The sequence below is a fragment of the Melospiza melodia genome, chromosome 16 (genome assembly GCF_035770615.1).
Source record: "Melospiza melodia melodia isolate bMelMel2 chromosome 16, bMelMel2.pri, whole genome shotgun sequence".
In the NCBI taxonomy this organism is placed as follows: Eukaryota; Metazoa; Chordata; class Aves; order Passeriformes; family Passerellidae; genus Melospiza; species Melospiza melodia.
Window position 1 is genome coordinate 9,025,015 of NC_086209.1, and position 24,656 is coordinate 9,049,670.

Below are 24,656 nucleotides of genomic sequence, written 5' to 3' on the forward strand. Positions count from 1 at the left end.
TATACATTTACTTGAAAATACACAATGAGAGATGTTCTTTTTTTTTTCACTTTAAGTAACAAGAATATGTTTTTTGGTATTAGGAATGGAAATAATAGTTTCCTCAAATCATATGTATGGTATTTAAATCAAAATATGTTATTATTGTGCAATCTCTGGCAGTCAGTAGATTATTAGAATATTAACTATGAAGAAACCACTGAGAAAAACAAACATGCAAATCAAAGCTCAGACACAAGTCTTGATTATCACAGATATTTCTAGATGTTGAAAACTGTAACTTCACCTTTTATAATATTTAGCAGGAAACATAATAAGCAACAATGCTTCCTGAATTCTATGACTTCCTTCATAGTTTAAGAAATAGTATTTATATTAATTTTCTAAAATATGTTTTACTTCATTTAAATAATGATCACGTTAATAAAGAAAAGGTCTACTTCTACTTGTAATGGCAGACTGAGTTATATGGATAATGTGAAAAAGGAATATCAGAATTAGTGAATGAAAGGAAAAGAACACAAGAGAGGTAACACTTTTGAAGCTTGCATGTTTACCAGCTGCTTTTTACTCAAAATTAATGCAATGTGTTTATTTTATACATTAAACAACTATGACAGAAATTATCACCACCAGCAGGCAGCTTGAAGGCCCTTCCCTAGAGTGAGAATACAAATGTGGGAGATAAGAAAAATGGGAAGACATAAAGTTTAGTGGGGATGGCTATTGATCTAGAAAAATATCACTTTCCTTGAAAACAGAGGCTAGCTCAGGAGACCTAGAAACTAAGAAATCATTCATCAATTTACAAGGGGACCTACCAGTTTAAAAGGCCTGGGTTTGAACATTCTGTAACAGTGAAATTCTATTTACCTCGCTGGAGTAATTTGATTTATACATGTCTGAAAGGAAAACTGACTATTGTAACAGAAAGAAATGAGAAAATGTATTGGAGAACAAGAATTCTACAGAAAGAAAGCAATAAAACTAATGAAAATGTAGCTATGAATAAGTCAGGCACTGAATTCCACCAGTTCCAACAGATCCAATTTTATTCAGAAACTTGCAGAAGTTGGGGTTCAGGACTGCTAGTCCCCTCCATAAAGATACAAGAGTTAGGATTTGGTGCTCATGAGTTGTTTGGCTTTTCCTACCCACTTGAAAGAAAAGAAGAATTTGCAGGGCTGAATAAGTGAAAGCAGATAGGGGTGAGGGTGAGCCTCAGCCACACTGGTGGTGCCAATGAGGAAAGGAACAACTGCAATGACAAGGGCTTTTCCAGAGCCCTGCTGGCTTTTCACCACAGAGGGTAACAGCTGCTCTTAACTAACACTCCATTTACAGCAAGTCTCTTTTAAGACAATATATTCAGTGGTTTTAGCAGTTCATAGTGCTGAAGGACCAGCACCTTTATGGCAAAACACTGGCATTTGTCAGTTTTTACTTTGCACAGAAAAAGAGAGAAGTGCAACAAAGTGACATAAGTGGTGATTTTATCAAACCAGTCACAGAAAGGAGGATCAACATAACATTCAGGGTGACATGTACAGATCAGAACTTGAAGATATAAGGGTAAGTAATTTAGGCATTGAGTATAAAAAAGGCTGATATTCTAGGGAGAAAGGAAAAAAATACAGTTGATAAATAGTTATGTATTACAATAACAAAGATGGAAAAATACTTCAGTGCCCTGCTTGCATATTTTTAGAAGCTGCAATAGTCTGCTAATGAACACACTTTCAAAACAACAGCTAAAATATTATACTAGGAGAAACTAAACCCATCCAATATCAAGTGACTAGATGTTTCCACCTGGAACAGTGGAAGTAGTCCTTGACCATCTTAAGATTCAGAGATTCTTTTATAGAACTGAGAATGATAAAGGGCAGCAGAAGGATTTGCTGAGTTTTCACTGCTCACAAAGATTAAAGAAAAAAGTTCTTCAGTCTCTGGAGAAAAGAACAGTATATCTCATTTCTTTGAAAGGAACAGAGAGATGACAGCTTCAATGCTATCTGAACTGTGTAAAATACCAGAGCAAGGGAGCATGAACCTGAGCTAAGAATGGACATTAGAGGAATGGAGGTGGAATTCCTTAACACCAAAAGCTAGATAACGTGCAAAAAGATAACAAAAGCAGCAGCCAGAAGGAATCAAATCATTTCATGAGAAAATTAAATAGCACCTGAAAAAGGAAGTTCAACATAGTCTCATATCAAAAGGAAGATCAGAATTTATGTCTGTTGGCTTCCTCACACTGGAGCATTTCTGTCATCCTCATCAATTAACATCATTAATAATAAATTGGTACTGTTAACATTCATCTCTTTTCTGAAATTGCTGCTCCTTGCATTAACTAAATTTATATGAAAGTTTCATATTGGTATTTTTACATGAGATACAAAATCCAGTTCTGGCCCCTTGGGATGGCTAAAGGAATAAGCAGGCTTGTAATTGTGGAATTCTGATCAGATTTTAATTCTTAGCATACCATCACCATGCATTTTATCTTCCTAATCCACTCATACACTTGGAAATGAATTATTATATTTTTTCCTAATACACCTCAATTGTTGTGCCCTAGTTGACTGCTGCTGAGGTTCATTGGTGGTGTCTGTATAACTGCACTGGATAAACAGACACTGATATTGTTCTAATTAACTTACAACTCTTGAAGCTCTCACTCTTCAGAACTGAGAAATGCTATTAATAAAAAAGGTTCTCCACAGCAGTGGCAAACATTTTGTGAAGGAGACTAACTACAAACAGCCATGTCAAAAAATATATCCTAAGGCTTATTATTAATGTATCAGCTAGCATAAATCACTGTAGCTTCACTGACCTCAATGCAGCCATGGTGAATTCATATTGAGAATACAGCTACATAAGCTACATCTCCTTTTATCACTGTACAATGGAAAAATACATTGAGAAGGATAGGATATGGTATTAACATAATATTTGAGGAACATTGCAGCTCATAGAATTAGTTGAAAAGAATTCCATTAAAAAGCTTCTACTAGTCTCACCTTCCATTTATTACAAGTGCTTTGAACTTTAGGTTTTTAATTAAATAATTTTTCTAACTCCATTGACACACTTAATGCTTTTATCTCTAGTTCAGAAACTGTTCAATCCTAGATTATTTACTTTGACAAATAACAGTTTAGAATGCATGGTTATTGTTGGCTTTACTTGTTTGTTTTGGAGGGTTTATTTGGTGGGGTGTTTGTTTGTTTGTTTTGTTGTGGGGTTTTTTAATGCCCAAACTAATGCCCAGTTTTACAGTGCAAGCTCAGATGGTTTTAACAGGACCAAACTCTAAATTCACATTGGAGTGAAAAATGCCTGTAAAACAATGTGAATTTTAAAATAATACAGATTGGATTCACAGTACAGTAAAATTATAAGATGGTCCAAAATATGACACAGGACCAGAATTCCAGCAAAAAAAACATGTGAGGACCTTTTGTCTGCTGGCTGTTATCACATCCGGAGATGATTTTTTGTACAAGATTTTTTAGAATAAACTTCAATAGGGGTTTGATATATGGAACAATAGCAGGATATGGCCTCTAAATGGTAGGAACAATTGCTGTTCTCAGACATGTGCAAGTTAACTTTCATTAGCTTTGTTAGATTTTGTGCACACTTTCTGGCCTAGATTCAGGGCTGCATCTAATTTCTCCTGGGGACAGCTGAGGCACTGAGTGTAAGTGAAGAACAGAAACTATTCTGTCTAAGCAGAATATACTGAGGAAAACTCACATGAGCCTCAAGAGTGTGATAGACCAGTTTGGGAATAATGTGAGAACGTAATAAAAGCAAACCCACTTTCTTTCTAGCTACACCCTTGATGCCTTGTAGGTTGCAGAGCAAGGGAAGAGTTGCCTAGACTGGCTCTACAATGGGTGGAAACTCTTCAGACCAAAGGAATTTTTAGCATGTAAATCTTCCAGTTTTATGGCTGGCCCACCAAAAAAAAAGTTCATTAGGACGGGAAGATAGATAAGATTTAATTTTGGAAGATGTATGTACAGCCTTTTCTCTAGAATAGTAACTAACAACTCCATAGACATGCTAGCTGTTTATATAGTTCAATTTTCGAAGGGATTTTTTTTTACAGAATTATTTGTAGTATAATATTTCCTTCAGTTCTCAGAAAGTGGAATATTCTATGTTTTGAAAAGAGGACTTTCTATTTCCCTTTCCTTCATTGTTTAGCTCTGACTTTTCTACAGTCCCAAGCATAAATGAATTTCCTTCCCATTCAAGGGCCTTTATCTTTCTTTGACTGGTTTTCTTTACCTATTATTTAAAATTCAAGTATTTCTGTGATTTCTGACAGTTTCCCCATAAATATGTGAAATGCTGCTTTAGGCTGCATCTTCTAATTTTTCACCAGCACTGCTTCAGCTGCCCAAAGCCATTAATTCTCAATTTTGTGTAGCCACTCCAAGAGATCAACACAGATTTTTGTGCAGCCCTCTGATAAACCAGACTGGAGAACTGATTTGGCTGAAAAATAATTGATGGAAAAGAGTGTTTTTATACTTGATCTTCTGCCTCACATCTGCACAAACAGCTGCATGAACACATCAGAATGGGTGGGGCAGGAAAGAGAACAATTAGCTGAGGTAGAACTGCTTAAACCAACAATTACTACTCCTGCAGAAGTGCACATGGAGCCAAACAGCCTAAATGTGCTATTTTAAGTGCCCTTTTAAATCCCTCACCTGTTCCAGAGCCTATTAAAAGAATTGATACTAATAAGGCAAGGATTATATCACTCCTGCTTACTGATGGAGCCAAATTTTGGCTCATTGTTTCCTTGTTCTGGTTGAATTGTCTTCTAATTAGATTGTAGGAAACATAATGGGGAAACATAGATGATCTTTTGGCCCACTTAACAACAATCTGACTTCTACTACAGTCGGTGCAAATTTTACCTCGGATTCAAAAGCAATTACATTGTGTCTGTCAGGATATCATTTCCCCCAGATACTTATAATTCTGATTATTTTGTTTAAGAAGGGTAATCCTTCAGAGCAGCATCAGATCACTGAGAAACATATTTCTGCAAATAATTCTGTGTTTACTATAATAACTTACAGCCTTACAGCTATTTTTAAGAATAATAAGCTGTGCTTTTAAATTAAAACATTAATTTTAATCTGCTACTGTAACAAGTGACTTTTCTGAAATCACTGCAGCTTTAGAACGAGGTGAGCAATAGCACTAAACAGCTGCAGTCATAAAGGAGAGCTACATCACTCCTAAATTGCACTGACCTAATTGCACAACCATTCTGATTCTGTTGGTACTGCTAAAGAGTTTGTTTTTCATCCAGAGTTCACTTGGGACACTTGACTCCCTGAGGCACAGCACTGTCATCAACCAACAGGAAAGAATCTGCTAAAGTTAGCAGAGCATAGAAGTACATTCAGGGTTTCTTGTAGTAAGAAATGTTAAAGTCTGATACTTTACTGAAGCAAAGGACCAATGAAACACATGCTGCTATTAACCAAAGCCATATTATCCAAAGAATAAATGCTCCTTCAAATAGAAATGGAAAATTTCCATTGAGCTATGAAGAACATTTTGTGAGGCTGCAGTTCTCTCTACTTCAAGATATCTGATAACAGAATTCTGTCTTCCTGATTCCACTAGTTTCCACAGCTGTGTTTGTATATTTGTTGTTGTCTTTACCTAGACAGTTGGTATGCATTACATGCACTGAGGTAAAATAAGAGCACAACTATAGGCAAGTACAGCAGAGAACATCAGCAGAAGTGGAAAAAGGAAGGTTTTTCTAATGATTAAGTAATATACTTAGTTTACCCTTTCATTCGGGGACCATTTGCAATATAATATGTTATCAAAAAGTTATCACTATTTATTATCAGCCGTCTTGATATTGCATAAGGATATCAGTCCTAGCTCTGAGCCTTACAATGAATCTTCCAAATATCTGTTCCAGTGGAGTGAACAATTAATCTGTCTGAATTGTAAGCTTTTGCAGTTACTGAATATTTTTATAAATATTGGTGTTAAATAATATAGGATGTTAAAAAAAAAGAGAAAAAGACAGAATTCAATACCTGGAGAAACTATTTTCCCAAAAGCAACAGAAGGTGTCACTGCTAACTGATTTTAAACAAATGAATCCCTCAGTAGAAAACACTGTCTTTGTTTTGAAAGAAACTTCAACATTGTTTGGGAAGGTAATTGGGTTCCCTTCTCAAGTATTCGCCAGCTCCAAACATAAACATTACATTTAAAAATGGAAAAGACTGCTTCACACCATCTAATTCTCCTTTCTGTTTGCTATTATTCCCTGCAGCTGTTTTACTTCAGGCTATGAATCACAGTCAAAGCAAGGGGAGTTTACCCAGTATTTGGACAGAAACCTCCAAAGGACCTTTTAACCCATTAGTATAGGAGATCTAGTCATTTCAGAAACATAATTTAAGATGCTGTGAAAATTAATATGAGGATGCTGGAGAAACCATTTCCATCAAGAAATGTAAAACTGAGTCTCCAAGTAGTTTGAAACTGAAATCTTTCTGTATATTTCATTTCAGCTTCTATAACGGCTGTCTCTGTAAACTTGTGATATTATTTTAACTCTGTGTGGCAGTCCTCACCCCCTTGTCTTCCTTGATACTGTAGTGTTGCTAGTCTATGTTAAACAGCTGTTACATCCCATGCCAGAGATGGCTGCATAACACTGACGGGTGAAGTGTTATTTTCTAAATATACTTAGAGATTTTGAAGTACTTTGTGGCTGCTTGCAAGTCTCTCCATTCAGAGATATCTACATGTGAGGCTAATGTAAAACAGTAATATAAAACACATTTCCTCTCCTTAATAAGCTTAATTTTTGGTTTCTGGAGAACAGCAGAACTCACATCCTTTTTCCTCTGGACTTCCCTTCCCTAGAGGTCCCTGCCGGGCTGCCCGCACCCAACGCCGTGGTCTCACCGGGTCATGGCTGCTGGCTCTGCAGCTGCGGGCCTATGCTCCGAGCTGCTATTTACTGGTTGGGAATTGCCAAAGCTGTAATTAAAAAAAGATATATTTTATATATATATACATATAAAGCTCGTGGCTTTTAGCCATCACGATTACATGCTTAATAGCGGCATCCAAGCACTCTCTCCAGGCTCCCAGCCTGTCGGCTCCAACACAGCCCTCCCCTTCTCTTCCCCAGAGAAAGGCATTTCAGGTCACTTGAATTATTTAGCGGGGTGTTTTTAACCATCTCAAGGGCTTTGCTCCTGCCGTGCGGTGCCTGCAGAGCTCGGGTTTGTGGGTTTATTTTATTTTTTTATTTCTTTTTTTTTTTTAGCACGCGAGGTGGAGTTGCTCCACTTCCCTGGCAGAAGGAGGAGATAAAGCGCGGGGGGAAGGCGAGAGGGGCGGCTTGCCGTGTGGAGGGGAGGGGAAAGGCCGCCACACCTGCGGGCCGCGCTGCCCCCTCAGGCCCGGCCCTGGCCGCCGGGGCCGCTCACCGGGTCGCTCTAACGCAGCTCTCTCTGTCTCTTCTTCCTCCCCCCCTCCCCCGCCGATCCTCCACTCCCTCCCGCTCCTCATTCATCCTCCCCTCTCCCGCCCCCTCCCCGTGCAGGCGAAGCGGGCGCGGCAGGAGGCGGAGCGGGCCGCCGCACGTCCCCCGGCCGGCCGGCCGGCCCCCCCGCCATGGGTCGGAAGCGCTGCGTGGGGGGAGACGGCTCCAAGATGGCGGCGGGTTGCTGCGGGGTGAAGAAGCAGAAACTCTCCAGCTCCCCTCCCTCGGGCTCGGGCGGCCCGGGTGGCGGCGGCGGCGGCTCCCACTGCGGCGGGGCGGCGGCGGCGGGGGGCGAGCCGGGGGCGCTGCCCCCGCCGGGGGGCCCCCGCCTGAACGGCATCGGGGGGCTAGCGGGGGGCGCCGCCGGCTGCGCCCTGTCCCCGCCGCTGCCGCCCAGCTGCGGCGGGGGCCCCGCCGGCCTCTCCCCGCCGGCCTCCTCGCTGCTCGCCTCCCCCGGCTCCGGCGGGCCCGTCTGCAGGAAGATGGTGGTGTCGGCCGAGATGTGCTGCTTCTGCTTCGATGTGCTTTACTGTCACCTGTACGGATACCAGCCCCCGCGGAGCCCCCGCTTCACCAACGACCCATAGTGAGTATCGGCGCGACCGCCCGCGTGGGCGCCTCGTGCGCGCCCGTCCCGCCCGGCTCCCCCCCGGCCGGGCGCCCTCCCTCACTCCCTCCCCGCCGGCTCCCGCCTCCCGCCCGGCACCTTCCCCGCTGCCGCCGCCCGGCCGCTGTCCTCGCCTGGCCCCACGCCTGTCCCCGGGCCCGGCCCGCGGGCGCCCCCGCTCCCGGGGAGCCGCGCTGCCCTCCCGCGCCGGGCTCGCCCCGGGGAGCGCCGCGCTGCCCGCCAGCTCCGTGACTCCTCCCCGGCCCCTCTCGGCCCGTCGCTCCCGGGGCCCGCTGGTGACATCTCCCCCGTGATCCCTCACACCTCTAGCAGCGCCCTGCTCCGAGCGGCCGCCTTTGTGGCAGGCTCCGTGGGCAGTGCCCTCTCCCCGCTCGTGGGCTGTGTTCAGCAACCCCCGAGTAGCTCCCTCCGCGCTCAGTTTCACCAGTTGTCCTTACTGGGACCCCTCCACTAGGCAGCCTCTCGCTGTCCGTGTGTTCGGCATGAGGGCGGGCCTCTCCTTCACCAGTGCTGGATGGTGAGTACCCAGTGTAAGAGCCCTGTGTGCGAGTCCTGGATTTGTGAACACTGGTGTACCTGTACATTCCCCGTGCCAGGCACTTGTAACGCTACTTTGGTCTCATACCGTTCAGAGTCCTTGCTTTGTAATGACTCGTGAAGATCACCCAGTGTTAGACATCCCGAGTCCCTGAGTAATCCACCACATCAAATTCCCAGAGTTTTGAACAGATCACATAAACACCTGTTACTCCCATCCTCCCTCTGCCTCCCAAGCTTCCTTGCAAGAGTGTCCAACAAGGGCCTGTTTTATTCCCATCCCTGGCCACTCTTGTTCAGTGTTTGTCTTGAACCCTGTGCCACACTGCCTTCAGAAGTGACCTGCCAGGACCGTCTTGCCCAGCATGTCAGCACCTGCAGCCTGCCTGTGCTGGGGAGCCGGGCATGCTGCTGCAGATAAGCTCAGACACTTCAGGGAGTAACTTCTCTCTGACAGGAAGTTCCTTCCTCTCAGCCGGGATGAGTTACCGAGTTGCTGCATGATCCAAGTCCGTTTGATTGCAGAGTTAACGTAAGGGGTTGTTGAAATTGAGTTTCCGCTGTTTTACTTTGCTTTTAAATGGAATGGAGCTCATGTGGTGAATTTCCAAGCTCCAGCTGAGACTCGACTGTGTTGGTCCACCAGAGTGCATGTCACTTTTTTCCTATTATGTATAGCATGACAAGTTTGTGAGAACCTGTGCTTTCTCAGTCTTTAATGAGTACAGATTTTCTGTCTATGTCCTGGACCCTCGTGCACCTTCACCAGTGCAAACAGTTATTGTGCAATCTGTGTTTCATTAATGAGATGTAGTGTATGCTTCTTGGTGTTTAAAAATGTATTGATAATCTTATTTGTAGTCCTTGCTGTTCTAACACCCAGGATCTATACATCTCTTGCATACTTTCAGCTGCTGTCATGACAACCCAGCTCTGTGGATTCCTACTTAACCTGCCACCCCAGCAAGTCTTCCCTATATGCTCTTCATAACTCCTATGTGATTTCATCAGAGTACCAATAATGAAAGGAGGGCAGGGAGACTCCACTGTGAGTTTCTTTACCCAGGTCTTTTGCAAATCCATGTCTGTCCTTTTGTAGATACCAACTGTTCAGCATCTGCTGCTCTCAGTAGCCATTTTGCTGTGCATTGTCCTGTGTCTGTTCTCCATCCCAGACCACTGTAGGTTGCAACATCAGCTTTGTGCTGTTTCACTTTTTCATTGCTGTAAGAGAGTTGAATTTTGTCCGTCTCTGTAACAATATTACATTGGTGTTATGGTTTTTTATCTCTGTTGTAGAATGATTTATTGAACAGATTAGTTCTGCTGTCTGTTTTAATACTGGAGGAAACTGAGGCAGGCGTGAAGATTTCAGCACTAAAATGTTTTCCAGTAAGCAGTTTGATTCCTCTTAGTAAGCAGTAAATCAATTTAATTTTTTTCCCCCTGCTTCTTACTTTAACAACAACACAATTGCAAACTAAGTAAAATTATTTGAATTTTTCTGAAATTCATGTGTTCTTCAGATTTAGTTGCTAGACCTGGTGAAAAGTTGTTGCATCAACTTCTGAAATTTTTGACTTCAGAAAGTGGCACTATCATTAAAATTAGTACTGTTAATTTCTGATTATTCCCATGCTTGTGCCAGCATGCATGGTTGTATAGATCAGGAAATGATCTAACAATAATTTTATATTTTTCCCCAGTTGGTTACAGAGTTTGGTTCTCTCTGGATCATTGCATGGCTTCACAAACATTTGTGCCTGCACAATTGTGAGGTGGGAATAAGCAGACAGATGGCAGAACTGCTGCTTTCAGCAGCCTTGTGAGCTGATTATGTTTGTGCAGTTGGGGATGCAAGTTTGAAAAAGTTGTTCGGTATTACACGTAAAATTATAGGTCGGTGAATAAATTGCTCTTGCTAAGTGTTCAGAGGCAGCATGATTTCTAGCATTCACAAGATTTGCAGGCAGTCTTAGTGATAACTGGGTAACTCACAAAGATTAGATGTTGGCTTTGAAGCTGGGCTCCATCCTGCACAGCAAGAAAATCCTGAATGAGAGCTGGTGTTTTTCAGTGAATGGGTATTGCAGCTTTCTGCCTCAAGTTCATTTGGAGGTTTTGTCTATGGACTGAAATATGTGGTCAAGGAGCAGTGGCCTAAAATAAGGATTTGTATGTAAATGATAGAGTTATTTTTTAAAGTGATGTTAATTACAGGGAGGATGAAAGACCTGTGAGCAGGTATCCTCACACAAACATGACTCATATTCCTTGCAGGTCTTTGAACAATGAAACTGGGCATGATCAAAGAAAAGCAGGTGGCTGAATCACTTGGGCAAGGGGTTCTAGCATGTTGTCTTTAGAACAAAACCTGCTTGTGACACCTCTGGATTTTTTCTGATGCCAAGATGAGGACAGCATCAGGGCAGCAAATTCAAGGCAGTAGGAATGAGTTGAAAAGCTTGTTTTGAAAGGGTGTGGGTTTTGAACTCCAGGGCAGCCCATACATGGATGAAACAGTTGGCATTTTCCTATCTCTGGAGTTCCTAAAGCACAGAGAATAGGGTGTGGAGGGTATTGCTGGGGAGGTGTTGGGTTGGAGGGGGTGGTGACTCATGGAGTTAAAAGAAGATAGCTGGAAGACATTGAATATCTCCAGCAGTGTTTTGTTGAGAATAGGCTGAGCAAGTTCTTTCAGCCATAACTTCCTCTCCTCTTGTAGCCTCCATGGATCTGTTAACATTTTATTCTGTCTCTTTTAATTGAAGAACTTTCTCATACCTTTATTTCACTTCACTTTTGGTTGCACTCTAAGCCACCCTTGCCCTTCTTCACAGGATGTGTCCTGCAGGGCCTGTGCCTTGCTTCCACCAATGTGATGGCTCTCACACTACAGGTTCAGAAGGCATGTAGACATTACCCTGGCAGTGTGAACACTGATACAAATTTGAAAATTGCTGACCCAGACAAAATTGTCTCTAGGACAAAATGTTGTTTAGACGCTGATTTTGAGACTCAGTTTCGTGAGTAAAACTACAGAACACCAAACTTGTCCATAGAAATGAATTGTAAGGGAATGCAGGAAGAATTGTAAAAGCATTTTAACCCACTCATTTATGGAGAATGAAAACTGAGTAGCCTTTTTTACCTTTCTGACAAGTAACTTCTATCCCTTTTGCTTTTCTGGTTTGATCTTGTGCAATACACAAGATGGGCCATTATGATTAGTGGAAACAATACCATGTCCTGCCTTCTGTTGTGAAAGTGGAAAGGAAGTGTCTACCAGTGTGAAGGGGCTCAAGGTTTACACTACTGCTCACTGCTATTTTCCTTCTAGTAGGAAAATGTTTGAGTGGAAGTGCAAGAAGGTTGTGACAAGAGAGGGAGGGTAAGTGTGTGAAGAGGAGTTCAGTTGAAGCTGTGCTGTGGGGAGTGAGGAGGACTTTTTTCTTAGAATCTCACATCTCTGGTGCCTGTAATGATTTCCCTTGGCACACAGAAATAATATTTCTGAGTTTTTGTCCTGCACAGTGTCTCCTTCAAGCTCTTCATCTTGCCTACTTAATTTTAATATCAGCATCTTTGTGGAGAAGACATTGTCTGGCAGTCCATCAGGTTAACTTTTTTGTCAGTTGTTTGCTTTTTGTAGTCCCTTCTTGAAGGTTTTGGCTAGTGAGCAGGATTACTTTAGTGGTGCCCACCTGTACTTGACACAATATGTAAGGGAGTCATTTGTTCTGCCCCTGACATCTGGTACTTGGTAACCAAGAACACAAGTTTGCACCTGACATGAGAGTTGGGGCCTGTGCCCTGCTTCCCACCTGTCTGGAGAGCTCTTTGGAAATTGTATTCAAATGCCCAATGTAGATGGCTCACATCTTCCTCATCTCTCAGAGGTCTGTGCTGGAGGCAGTGGGTGGTTCCTGCAGCTGAGCTCTGTACCTGTGGTGGTTCTGAGGCTTTGGGGAAGCTGACAGCCCTGTGTGCATGAGGAGGTGTTGCTGGCTACCACACTCTTTGCTAGGAATAATCTCAATGGTTTGACCATCTTCTGTGATTGATGACCTCTGGATTAAAATATTGTCCAGGTGATAGCCAATTTTGAGCTGAAGACTTAGCTCAGAAATTTATCTGTTCCTTTCTTCATTGATGTCTTGTGGTATTTTGCAGCAGCTGTCTGGCTACAGGACAGAGGTGCAGCCATGTTGATGCGCCTGATTTTAGTATTTCATTGTGTTTTCAAGTCTTAAGATTTGTTAAATTACATAATATGAAAGGGTGTGGGGTAGCACTACTACACTGCCTTAATATTTTGTTACTGAAGTTTGGAAACATTTCAATTCAATACAATTTAGAAATACAGAGTTAGCTAGTCTTCTGCCCATTAGTTTCCTTACTGAAAGACTTTAAATTGTGATTCTACTCAAAATGAGTACAACTTAACCTTGTGGTAAAGAGACAGTTCCAGGGTTACTGGAATTCAGGACTTCTCCTTAGTTGCTGTGTCTTGGTAAAGTGTTGGTAATGGTGGAGAATGGCTGGTAATTTAGATTGAAATAGCTCAACATCTTCAAGTACAGCCCCAAAGCTGATTTTCTTGCAGTATTTGCTGTCCAGTGCTTTCTAGTAAGGCATTGAAGAGAGATGGGACTTGTCTGTAGGTGTGTACATATGCACACATAGGTGTGAATAAAAATGTTACGGCTTGCAGTTGATAGGATTTCATGCTTTTCTCAATTTCTTGTTTCTTGGCTGCAGCCTGACCTCCAGCTTTAGTTTCTACAACTTACTGTAATTTTGGAACCTTGCACTTAACTCCTTGCTTGCTTTGGTATATGCTTCTTTACAAGCGTTTTTTTGAAACTTTATCTGGAAACTTAGAATTTCATGTTGTCTTAAAAAACCCAGCAGTGTTCTTTCTCTGTAATCCCTACACAGAGCTGATCTCTACCTATTGTCATTACTGCTCTTGATGCCAGGAATATGAAATTTTGTTGTTTCTCTGCAGGACTTGGTTGTATGGCAGTGGAGACTTACACTGTTTTGTGGCAGACTCAGTAATAATTTATATTTATTGTTACATTCCAATATTACACAACAGCTATAATGATTGTTTGGTCATGGCCAAAGATCAACAAGGAAACACACAGGGAAGTGTTCTTTCACATCTGTGTGTCTCTCTGACTTCATTCTGGTTTTCATATGCATGTCATGTGGATTTGTATAAGGTTCAGTATTTTCTTCTGAATTAATAGGGTGTATTGGTCTTTACTGTTGAAGGTTAAATGTTGGAACATGAAGTAGAAGTTCTTTCAGAGTGGCATTCTGTGGTAGATGCTTTGAAAATAGAGTACAGTAGAGAATGTGTATTTTGGCTGGCATTGGCAGTGCTCAGCAGGGAATTCCCAGCATATTTGAAAGCAGATCTGGTGAATGCATCTTGGTGCAGCAGAGGGGCAGAAGGGATAGGGTTGCATGGCTTCAAAAAGAAGTTGCCTTTGCCAGTAGGTTCATCCTCTGATATGATTGGAGAACTGGGAAAATAATGCTATGATAAACTCCAAATTAGGTTATCTGTAATTTGAGGACGTTTTCCTTCATAAGGTCACTTTAGTGAGCTGTCCTTAAATGCACATGAGGTAGTTTCTATTAATACAGGAAATCAAATCATTGGCAGTCTTAAGGATAGACCCTGGTTTTGTTTCTTTAGCTAAAAGCAGTCACCACAAAGTCATTCTAAGTGCTCTGATTCTCTGCAGTACTAGTTCTGCTAATTGTTCTCATACTCCTTGTAGGGTGAAGAGGAGTTAGGAACAACCTCTCCTTGTGCCATCAGTCTGGTCTTTCATTTTTATTGCCTCCTTTGCTTTAGTTACATTCATATTGTTTGTAATATTTTCTTTATTCAATTCAGTGCTTTGTGTTCCTGCTAAAGATTTTCATGGAAATTCAAATTTTAACGTTGTTTTGGACATTTAAACTCTCTGACTTTCAGAAAAGTGTATTTTTGTGTCTAGATTGTTTACTTCACAGATCTAACTTAAGTATTTTTTTTGCTAGAAATTGTTGAAACATTAATGATTTAGGAATGCAGGTATTTTATTTGGAGCTGCTGAAAGAATATGCAGTTCTGTCTTCTCTTCAGTTGTGAGTTAAATATAATAGTAATGTTATCTAGCACTGAATAGTAAACTAAGAGAAATTTAATGTTGGTACTTTTTGGTTGCTGACAGTTAAGAGATAACCAGAAAATAAAAGTTAGGAACCCTGGGCTAGCTCATTTTGCTTAGTTTACAGATCTAGACTGTGACCAGTTAATGAATGAAATGTAGTCTTTAGTTTTTTGTTCTCTCAAAACTCATGCCATAATTAATGGAGCAAGCTCAGTATGTTAAGCTATCTATTTTTGCATTAAGTAACTGTTTACAGTTAAGTGCAGGTTTTCTATAGCATCAAATTATTGTCTTCAGAAATAGAAGTGCTAGTTGTTTGATATATTTCATATACTGGTAGTTTGTGGCAAGAGTCTCCATGGAAGGCAGGAAGTTTGCAGATTATTTGAAAATAATGGTAGACTCACCAGAGTTTGGCCAATACAGAAACTGTTGCTAGGCTGGAGGCCAAAACAAGTCCAGTCAGGCCCTGACCCTCGTTAGCAAAGCATTATGAAAATGCTTGACTTTTTTTATGATGTTTATGCTCCTAAGGAGTGGGTTATTAAGATTGGTACTCAGCTTAGCATTGCAAAGTTTGCATTTAAATAACAAGATGGGGCAGTTCTGCTGTGGTTAATTGACAAATTCTCAGAAACATGTCCTGGATAACAAAGCATGCTGGGAGTGCAGTGGCTCTCAAATGGAATATGGCTGTTGAGCTGGTCCTAGTGCTGCATTTCTCACTGTGTGATAGTGCTGTGGTGTATGCTGACTGACCAAAAGCTGGGCAGTTTATCAGTCCAGCCCTATAAACAAATCAGCATCTTTCCTGGACTACTTGTATGACCTTCTAAAAAGCCCTTCATTTTCATGACTGGGGTGTTGGCTGAAGCAATCAATGTAAAGAGCTTCATTTCTGAAGGCACACCTTCCTGTTCCATTGGTCAGAAACATATTTGCTGAGATCTTTTATTTTTTCCTTTGTGTGGTCCTCTAATAGACTGCGCCTCTCTGTCCATGCCTTACAGATGTGCCTGAAGTTTTTGTAGTCTGACTGGGCTTTGATAACTTCCTGGAAGGCAGTGCTTGTTGTCAGTACGTGGATATTGCTTTGCCACACTAAGTACTTGCAGCCAGGGTTATTAAAGTGCTAATTTCATGAGAATGACATCTTATGGAATGCAGAACAGCTCCATGGAGTTGTAGCAAGGTCGCTGGGACAGCAGCCATATCAAGATCTGTATGTCTTCCCAGAGCACTCTTGTGTTACAAAGATGGAGTTCTCACAATCCTTAATGGTATATAAAATCTCACTTTATGCTTTTCTTTCCATTAGCTTGAAATCTTTGGCAAAGTTGTTGTAATATATGTGCCATAGACACACTCCTGTAATTTATCTTTTGTCCCTCTGCCACCAGAAATGTCTCCTCTCCAGGCTTTGTTGGCAACCATGGGTTCTGGCATCTGGGAGGCTGCTTTATTTACTGGCTGGTACTTGGGGGCCGTGTTTGAGACAGAAGAGAGAGGAAGAGAAGGATCCTTGTCATAAGTTTTTATCTTTAGCATCAGTAATGCTTCTGCTTTATCTTTTCTGAAAGTTAGAACGCTTTCCCTGTTTTCCATGTGGTGCTTTGTACAGAGATAAGAGTTGTATGGGTGAAGCTCAAGAATTCATGAGTTTTACCTGTGTTATTAAGGTAGAATAAAGCATGTGATTCTCACTGGTGGACAGCAGTGTGGGCCTGTGTAAATCTGTTTGCTTCCAGCCTCTTTTTCTAGGTGACTGTAAGAATATAAGGATTGGGTGCCACACTATTTTCCTTACTCAGTAAGTGAGCACAAGGGTAACTTCAGCTTACAAGGAATGGCAAGTTTACAAGGCTGTTCTTTTCTGTATAAATAAACTTGCTGAAGGATTGACTTTTGAGAAGGATGATGTGCTAAGCAGAGATCCCTTGTAAGGACCTTTAGGAGGAAGAAAAAACATATTTTTCCAGTCTTCAGTACTTTATTTGACTACCACATTAAGTAGGCAAAGAAAGTGCTGCACCAATCTTATCTTAAGTAGTGTTTCTGCAGAGAGAATGCTGGGGGCTGAGCACATGGTTGAAAAACCCACAGACAAGGTGCAGTGAGGAAAGAAGCCTCTTCAAAGAGTGCTGCAGTGCCTGGAGGGAGGTGACTAACTGCACTTGAAGCATCTACTAAGCATTGGGGGAGCAAAACTCCAGCAAGCGACTGCACAAATTAAAAACTGCCAGCCAAGCAGTAGAAGGCAAGCTCTTTTGGTACAGTGTTACAAGCAGTGATCCAAACTCTGAAGAACCAAATGGTAATGTAGTATTAAAACTGATCCCTAATTAAGATGCTGATAGAATGCAAAGTTGTAGTAATAAGGCTCACTCTTCATTAAGAAATAGGAGTAGGGTTCTGGCTCTGATTCAGCTCAACTAAAATTGAAAAATAAACAGGTAGAGAAGAGGCAGGCAGCAGAAATCTCACATGGAATATTTCCCACCATAGTACCTGAATTCGTCTGAAATACAGAAATTAAATTTGAGACAGTATATGATTGGGGCTATTCATTGGGAAGGAACACTGGATAAACCCAAGCATTAAAAATGAAGTGTTATAAAGAAGGATAAGTGGAACACAAATTACCTTTTTCTTAATTCACAGGAAAAAGGTTGAAGTGAAACAAGTATTCCTGTGTATATTTAACCACTGTGGTCTCTTTTCACCTCAAGATTGAATTATTGCAGTTTGCTGTGCTTGGACAGCTTGAGCTTTTAAGGTAGAAGATTTGAGCCACTGCAAAAAGTAGCTTCCAGCAGGACCTCTTTTTGGGAGAATATGAAATCCCTGCTTCAGGTTGTTTGGTGCCAGCTGCTTCTTTTTTTCCCCTTTTTTTCCTTTTACATGATTCCAAGGTGTTAAGTTCCTTCACATATGTAATGTAAATGTCTTGGAATAACCTACTCAAAGACTACCTACTACCCTTTTTCCATCCTGCTAATTTAAGTATGCTTTCTTTTTTAAATGTGTTGAGATGCTCAGCAGCAAGAGGTTGTTCTGAGCTGAAATAGTTAAGCTAGACAGGGTAGATGAAGATAGAGGAACATGACAAACACACTGCTGCTACAATGTGAGATATTAATTACTCTTTCTCTGACCAGTGGTCATATAAATGTATGGATGACAGATATACATCCAATAGTTAGACAACAGAAACATTATACACTTTCTTGGTTGTCATTTTATGTATAATGTTTAATGGAAATTGCTCTGGAGGGGAAAACTAGGCCAGTTCAGAGTGGTCTCTGACATCTTGGCACTATATTTTAGAGGGTTGGAGATGCCAGAAATTTCTTGGAACAGGCCATTGCAGAGGGATCAGTAATGTTCAGATGGTTCCACTGGTAAGACCTCTTCTTGTTTTCAAGTGATTGGATAAGTCAAAAAAAGAGAGAAACTTAACATAAAAATACTGACTGGCTGTTGGACCTCTGAGTGTTTCTGGGGCTTTGCAGGTTCTGTCCAACTTCTCTGTATCCAAGTTATTAGAGCAGGCAAGTGGCACTTAAGGATGAATCACTGCAGTGGTGTTTGGAAGGGTTGTGTTTTGTTCCTGGCCTTGTGATTATGGTGGACAAACCTGAATGAGGTCTTCAATCATTCTACCTTATGTTCTTAATGTAAAAAATAAGGCACCTCAACCTACTTTTCTTTGTCAAGTTAGTATAGAGAGAAATTGGCTGTTATTGCAGTTGTTCTTACCCTTGACTGGATTATCCTGCCAAGAAGCACTCCAGACTCAGCTCAGGATATTTTTGCCTAAATTGGCAACTTGGAGGCATGCACTTCTTTTTTTCTTTCCCTTTTTTCCCTTCTTTTCCTTTTTTTAAACTGTAATCTACTGTATCTAAAATGAATCACAGTTGTATTCATGTTAGCTTGACTCCTTTAAAGGCTATTCCTGCTTCTCAAATAAGCCACAGAATTTGCAATGATTTTTTTTTAGAATAGTTTTTTTCATTTAGGGTTCTCATAGTCACAGTATCCTCCTTCATAGTTTAGGGTACTGTTCAGTTAATCCTTTGCCTGAGAATAGTTCAGACAGTTTTAAGTCTGCTAATGCAAGCTGAAGACAAGACCTTCTGAAAATCATACTGCATCTTGTGTTCTGTTCAAGTTATGTGAACACCATTGTTTATTTATGGACATTTTGGAGCTGTGAAGAAGGAAGGTATGGTTACACATTCCCTGCCCTGCTAGAGCCACTGAGTTATGGTTGTGTAGAGAGACAAGATCTCTTAATTTTACTGAGTGTTGGAAGTGGAGATGAGCAGAAAGAAAAGGTCGAGTGGCAAGGAAGTACAAGAAGTGACTGTATAATGATAACTTCCCTAAATATTTTTCTAGTCTTCAGGAACTAGTAGTTTGGGACATTGGGAGCCAGAAGTGATGTCTTTCACCAGTAGCTCTCCCTAACACCCCACCCACCCAACTAGCAATGAGTAGATTATAAATGAAGTTTTATGGAGATGAAGTTGGAAGGAAGATGAGAATGTTTTGCAGGAATGGTTGAATTACTTCAGGGGCTATACTGTTAGAAATTGAATGAAAATCAGTATTTTTTAGAACAATGCCATGTACTTCAGGAGTACATAAAAGCTGCTTCTGTAAGTTAGGAGTTTTTTTCTCTCCTTAATAGTTTTCTGGTATTACCAGTTGACTGTCAGATTGCTTAGCTTTCATTATGCTATAGATACATATATAAAAGGCAAGTGGCTATTTTAAAGAGCAATTATAAGTAAGAATAGAAAAGTATTAAATACAGTTTTTAAAGGGAGTGGCTGAGAGCTTGCTTGTAAAAGTTTATGGTTCTGCTGCTCTCAGGAGAAAGACATCTTGTGTTTGCAAAGCAGGGCAGCCAGAGTGCTTGAAAGTGTGAAATGAGCTTTCAAAGGAAGATGAGAAGGGCTGGGCTGCTTTAGAGGATCAGAACAATGACTAAAAGGTACAAAATTTGATTGACAGGAGGTCTGTATGTATTTGTGTGTGTACATACTGCTCTGTACATATATATGTGTATATATATATATATAATGTCTTTGTGAGTGCATATGTATGTGTGTATAGGAAGATAAAGACAAAGGGACACAAATTAACTCTTTAAACCAAATGCCAGTACTGTTAGAAGAACAAAAGGTTATTAAAAGACTGTGAATTCATTTTGGATTTAGTGTGTAAGATTTCCCCTTTCTGGAGTAATGTGGCATTCTTGTAACCAGTAATAGGATCACAGGAGGGAAGCAATCCAAATACTTTAGATAGATCTTGATTACTTTATGATAAGATAGATGTGACACATTGCCTTCAGTAGTAAGCTTACTAGATTTGATAGTTTAAAAGGTCCTTCTGAGTTCATTGGAGTGGACTTGGGCTTTAGGCATCAGTGTGGCGTTTTACCTTCTCATGGGTCCCCATGGAGGGGGACAGATAGATGGCATTAATTCTGGTCCTTGGCTGTTTCTGCTTTGGTAATATGTTCTAGATTGAGAAATCTTCTGGTGATGAAATTTTCAAGAAGGAAGACAGTAATTTTGCCATTGAAAGTCTCACGTTATTAAGGTAACATGACAAAGCTGGTCTTCTCAATATTATCTTATTGTCTTTATAACTTGCCTGAAAATTCCTCTTTTGTTTATTTTAATTTACTCTGGCAATCATTGCCAAGTTGTTTATGTCTTCGTGTGCAGCCATGGTAGTTAGTAATGATCCACTGATACTCCTGACATGAAGTTAAGTGCTGTCACCGTTGAGTTCTGTATCTGAATATGGGGATAAGTCACAGTTTTAAACTGTGGCTTTTCTTGTCTAAGAAAGATTGATTTTGGAGAATAGTGATGATAGACGAAGTTTATTTAATCTCTGAGGACTGCTAGGTGATCTGTCTTTAGGCAGCTTCTGATAGAACTTGTTTTTGAGCAGACTGCTTGTTTCACTGAGTTCAGAGATGCCCAAGTTGGTGCTCTGTAACCTGGTTGGGTCTAGCACCATTACTAACTTACTTAGTGGGGGTTGTTCTCTAATAAATTGTTTTGCTTTGACAGAGAAACTTTTACCTTTCTTTCCTGTTTGCATTTGTTTTGGGTAAGATTTATGACTTTCTTGAGGTGGAGATGAATAGAAGCAAACATTGGTCAATAACAGGGCTCTGTGGAGGTAATGAATTTGGAGAATGTTATGTGTATAAATAATTTTTCACTAAATTGGAACTGAACTATAACTCTGCTGTTGTTCGTGTTGAACAGGGAATGGGGTATTGATTTTCTGAACACAGTATCTTTTGCTCTTAATAAAAATGGTTGCCAAAATAAAACTCAAGGAAAGGATTCAAATGGCAAACAAAGTATATATTAAGCAGTAATGTTTTTTGGAGTAGTTATACTGGAGACTTTACTGCTTGACTTCAGCCACGTAATAATATGGATTTTTATTTGCACACCATTTCATGGCAACAAAGAAATGGAGCAGTGTAGGAGCAGTTTCTGTGCAAGGGAATAACAGGGAACTGAACAGACAGGCTCACCCTGAGATGTCAGGGAAAGTTGTGGCCTCCATATTTCCATTGAAATGTCAGAAGACTTCAAGTTGAAGGACTTGAAACTGTGATATGTGAAGGACTTTTAAAGCAAAGCTGCAATTTGGTGGGTTGTTTGTGTGGCCTTTTTTTTTAAACCAAGACAACAATAAAGTGGTGTAGTAGGTGATCATTGCTTCTGGAGCTGGTAACATGGCTGTTTATCAGTGGTTTTATATGATCATCCTGCTGTTCCTTCTCATTCAGTTTAGGTTTCCCCCATCAGCTGAAGTATGCCCACTGCTACCTGTGTTTTAGGCTTGGATGCAGTTGAGGGAGAGGCAGCCTCTGTGGAGCTAAAACTGGAAATGATGATCAGAGGGAGTCTGGCTTCACACCATGAGGGGGAACATGGCCACCTCATGTGTGCTCTGGCACAGAGCTGAGTGCTCCTCGTGGGGTGGATGCTGTGCAGTGGCCGTGTCTGAGCAAAGTCCAGTGTGTAAATCCATGCTTAAGTTTTCAGTAAACCTTGCTGATCCCAGTGTAGACCCACCTTTCCCAGGTTACTGAAAGAAAAATTGGTGCCAGATCTGAGGTTGCAGCCTGAGGTCAGGGAGCAAGGTGCCACAATAGTGGAATTATTCTGCCTTGGAAGAGGTGAAAATTGGAGATCTGACACCTTGAATCATTGCAGTGAGAAGTCAAAAAAGGAACAATTTGGACCTCTGTGTTTTCAAGGGATTTATAGTGTTTTTCACAGACCTTTAAAAGCTATCTACTCTTACCTGTGTTGGTTCAAAAAAAAGAAATAGGCAGTAGGGTGGTTGAATGTTTAGGTTTTTTGGAGTAAAGATAAATCTTCAGTGGTTTGACCTTTAGAAACTCCATTGATTAGCCAATATACAGATTTAATAGCAACAAAATAATACTCATCTTTAGATCAGTGGTTTGGTCTGCAGCTGTTTTATTTTAGCTAATTCCTGATTGAATCATTCATTGTTTTATGGGATCTACTCATAGGTGGAGAGTTGGTTTGGGGCTTTTTGGTAGTATACCAAATACCTGTTTTTAACAAAACTAGAAAATTATTTATATTCAATTAAACACTACACATATTTTTGTGCCATAGTTGTAGGATAAAGTATTTTCAGAGAACTCCAAGTAGTAATTTTGAAAGTCTCTATATATAACTTTGCTGGTGTGCAGTGTAGTTGTATTTTGTGTTAGCTTTAGAAATGTCATTTTCAAGGTTAGTTTGAAGATGTCATTAGCTTTCTGCTTTCAAAAAATGCCTAGTGAACAAAACCAAAACATGAACACACAGATTTTGATGCATCAAAATTAAAATGCACTCTGGTTGTTTTCCAGAGTTTTCAGTCTGATAGGATGATTTTTAAAATTCAGCTTTGACATTTGAAGGGATCTCACGGAAGGTTTCTCTACATAGTTATGAGAGACTATTTCCGTCTCATGCAGTGTTTGAGAGAGTATTTAATTTTAGAAAGAAGTGTTTAAGCTTTGTTGTGAAAACATTGTAGTGTCTTTGAGATTAATTCTGAGTCTTTCAGAATTTTATTTTTCTTTAGTCATGTTAGTGTTGAATAGCTGACTATCTCATACAGTGTGTTTGTGTCCTGCAAGCCCCTGGAATGACATAGAACTGGAGTGCAGTTTCCCAATCTGACTTCACTTGCATACCAGGACTACTGCAGGCATAATTAATGCTCTGACTAAAGTTTGCTGGTTTGGGGAGGTAATGTGGGTTAAATGCAGCCTTTGAATGAGACTCCATGTCCAGGGCAAACAAAACATCCTCATACGTGTGCCCCACACCCTCCCTTGAACTACTTGCATTGATCATGCTGGCTGTGCTGTTTCTGCTTGATAAGTCAGCAGCAGATACTGTGCTGCTTTTTGTTAGGTCATTTTTTTGCTGAGTTTTAAGACTTTTTTGCTGAGTCTTTCAGCATGCTAAATGCCAGAGCTGGCTTAAGGGATAGGATCTTCCCATGTGGTCTGGGAAAGATGGGACCCTTGCAACCAGCCAGTATTAATTTTAGGCTGACAAGAACTGTAGCTCAAGTTGTTTTAATCTGGATTTGTCTTCTGCTCTGAGAATGTAAATGCCCTCCTGGTTGACACTGTGAGCCCACTGCTGTACCCAGCAGTGCTAAAGATTACAGTGAAGGGAATTTTTTTTTTGGTGGACTCATTTCAATGACTTTTCCTAGCTTTTGGCACGTTGAGCAGGTGGGTTGGTGCCTGCAAGTACATCCAGAAGCTGTGGAAGAAAAAGCAATCACATAACAGATTTCCTTTTGTGATTCTGCTGTTAACAGCATTGCCAGTTGTTTGCCCTACATCTAATTCCCCAGTCATCAGAACAAAGCTTACAGCTAGAATATAAGACTAAACAGGGATTTTTTTCTCCCTTGTTGAGTTCATCTGGGTACATCACAGTGCTTTCATGTACATAGTTGCAAACATTGCAATGTACAGGCAAACCTTTGGATCCTGATTTTAAGGTAGTGAAGGAGTCTGCAATATGTAGCAGAACCATGTGCAGGCTGTCACAGAAAGTCTTGAGCCCATTTTGGGTGGCTGAGGATTACATTTACAAGTAGATTTTTTTTCCAAATAGTCCTGATGGATTGCTTCCACAAGGCTGTCTGGTGTTTAGCCCAGTAACTCAATGGATCCAACAGATGGGTGCTCTAATTCAGAGGGATATATAAGTTGGCACCAGCATGGGGGAGAAGTATTGTGGCCTTGGTAGGATTTTCTCTCAGAGAAGCTGTGTGTACTCTTTCCAGCAGACTGGTTGTCTGTGCTCAGTGATCTGATCTGCTGCTGCTTTGCAGGGATGGAAATTGCGTTTGATTTTCTGTAGTGTCAGTCCCTTTAGAGTCTTCAGTGTGCTCTGGAATTACATTGGCAACCTGTTGCCCAGCAGTTCCTCAGTGTCAGGTTTGGAACTGTCCTGTGCTGGCCCCACTGAACTATGTCTGACTTGTCTGTTGAGCCAAATGCTTCCACTGTCCTTAATTCAAATTTACCTCATCCCTCTGACCTATATACTATGAAGATAGGTGTGAATGTCTCCCCAGTTGCTTCACTGGTAAATGCTGGGAATAGTGTTCCACTGAGCTTCTCTACACTGGTGTTGTCAATCCT

General features: G+C 40.9%; 1 protein-coding gene across 2 annotated transcripts in view; it reads left to right on the forward strand.

Moving 5' to 3' along the window:
* AMMECR1 (AMMECR nuclear protein 1) overlaps nucleotides 1-24,656 on the forward strand; it is a 97,359-nt gene that overhangs the window by 17,313 nt on the left and 55,390 nt on the right. The window contains exon 2 of one of the 2 annotated variants that reach the window (XM_063170546.1): nucleotides 7,631-8,156. In XM_063170546.1, the coding sequence (XP_063026616.1) occupies nucleotides 7,631-8,156 (526 nt within the window). Of the gene's footprint in view, nucleotides 1-7,630; nucleotides 8,157-24,656 lie in introns of those variants that run through there. The other variant, XM_063170547.1, reaches the window with a different exon arrangement.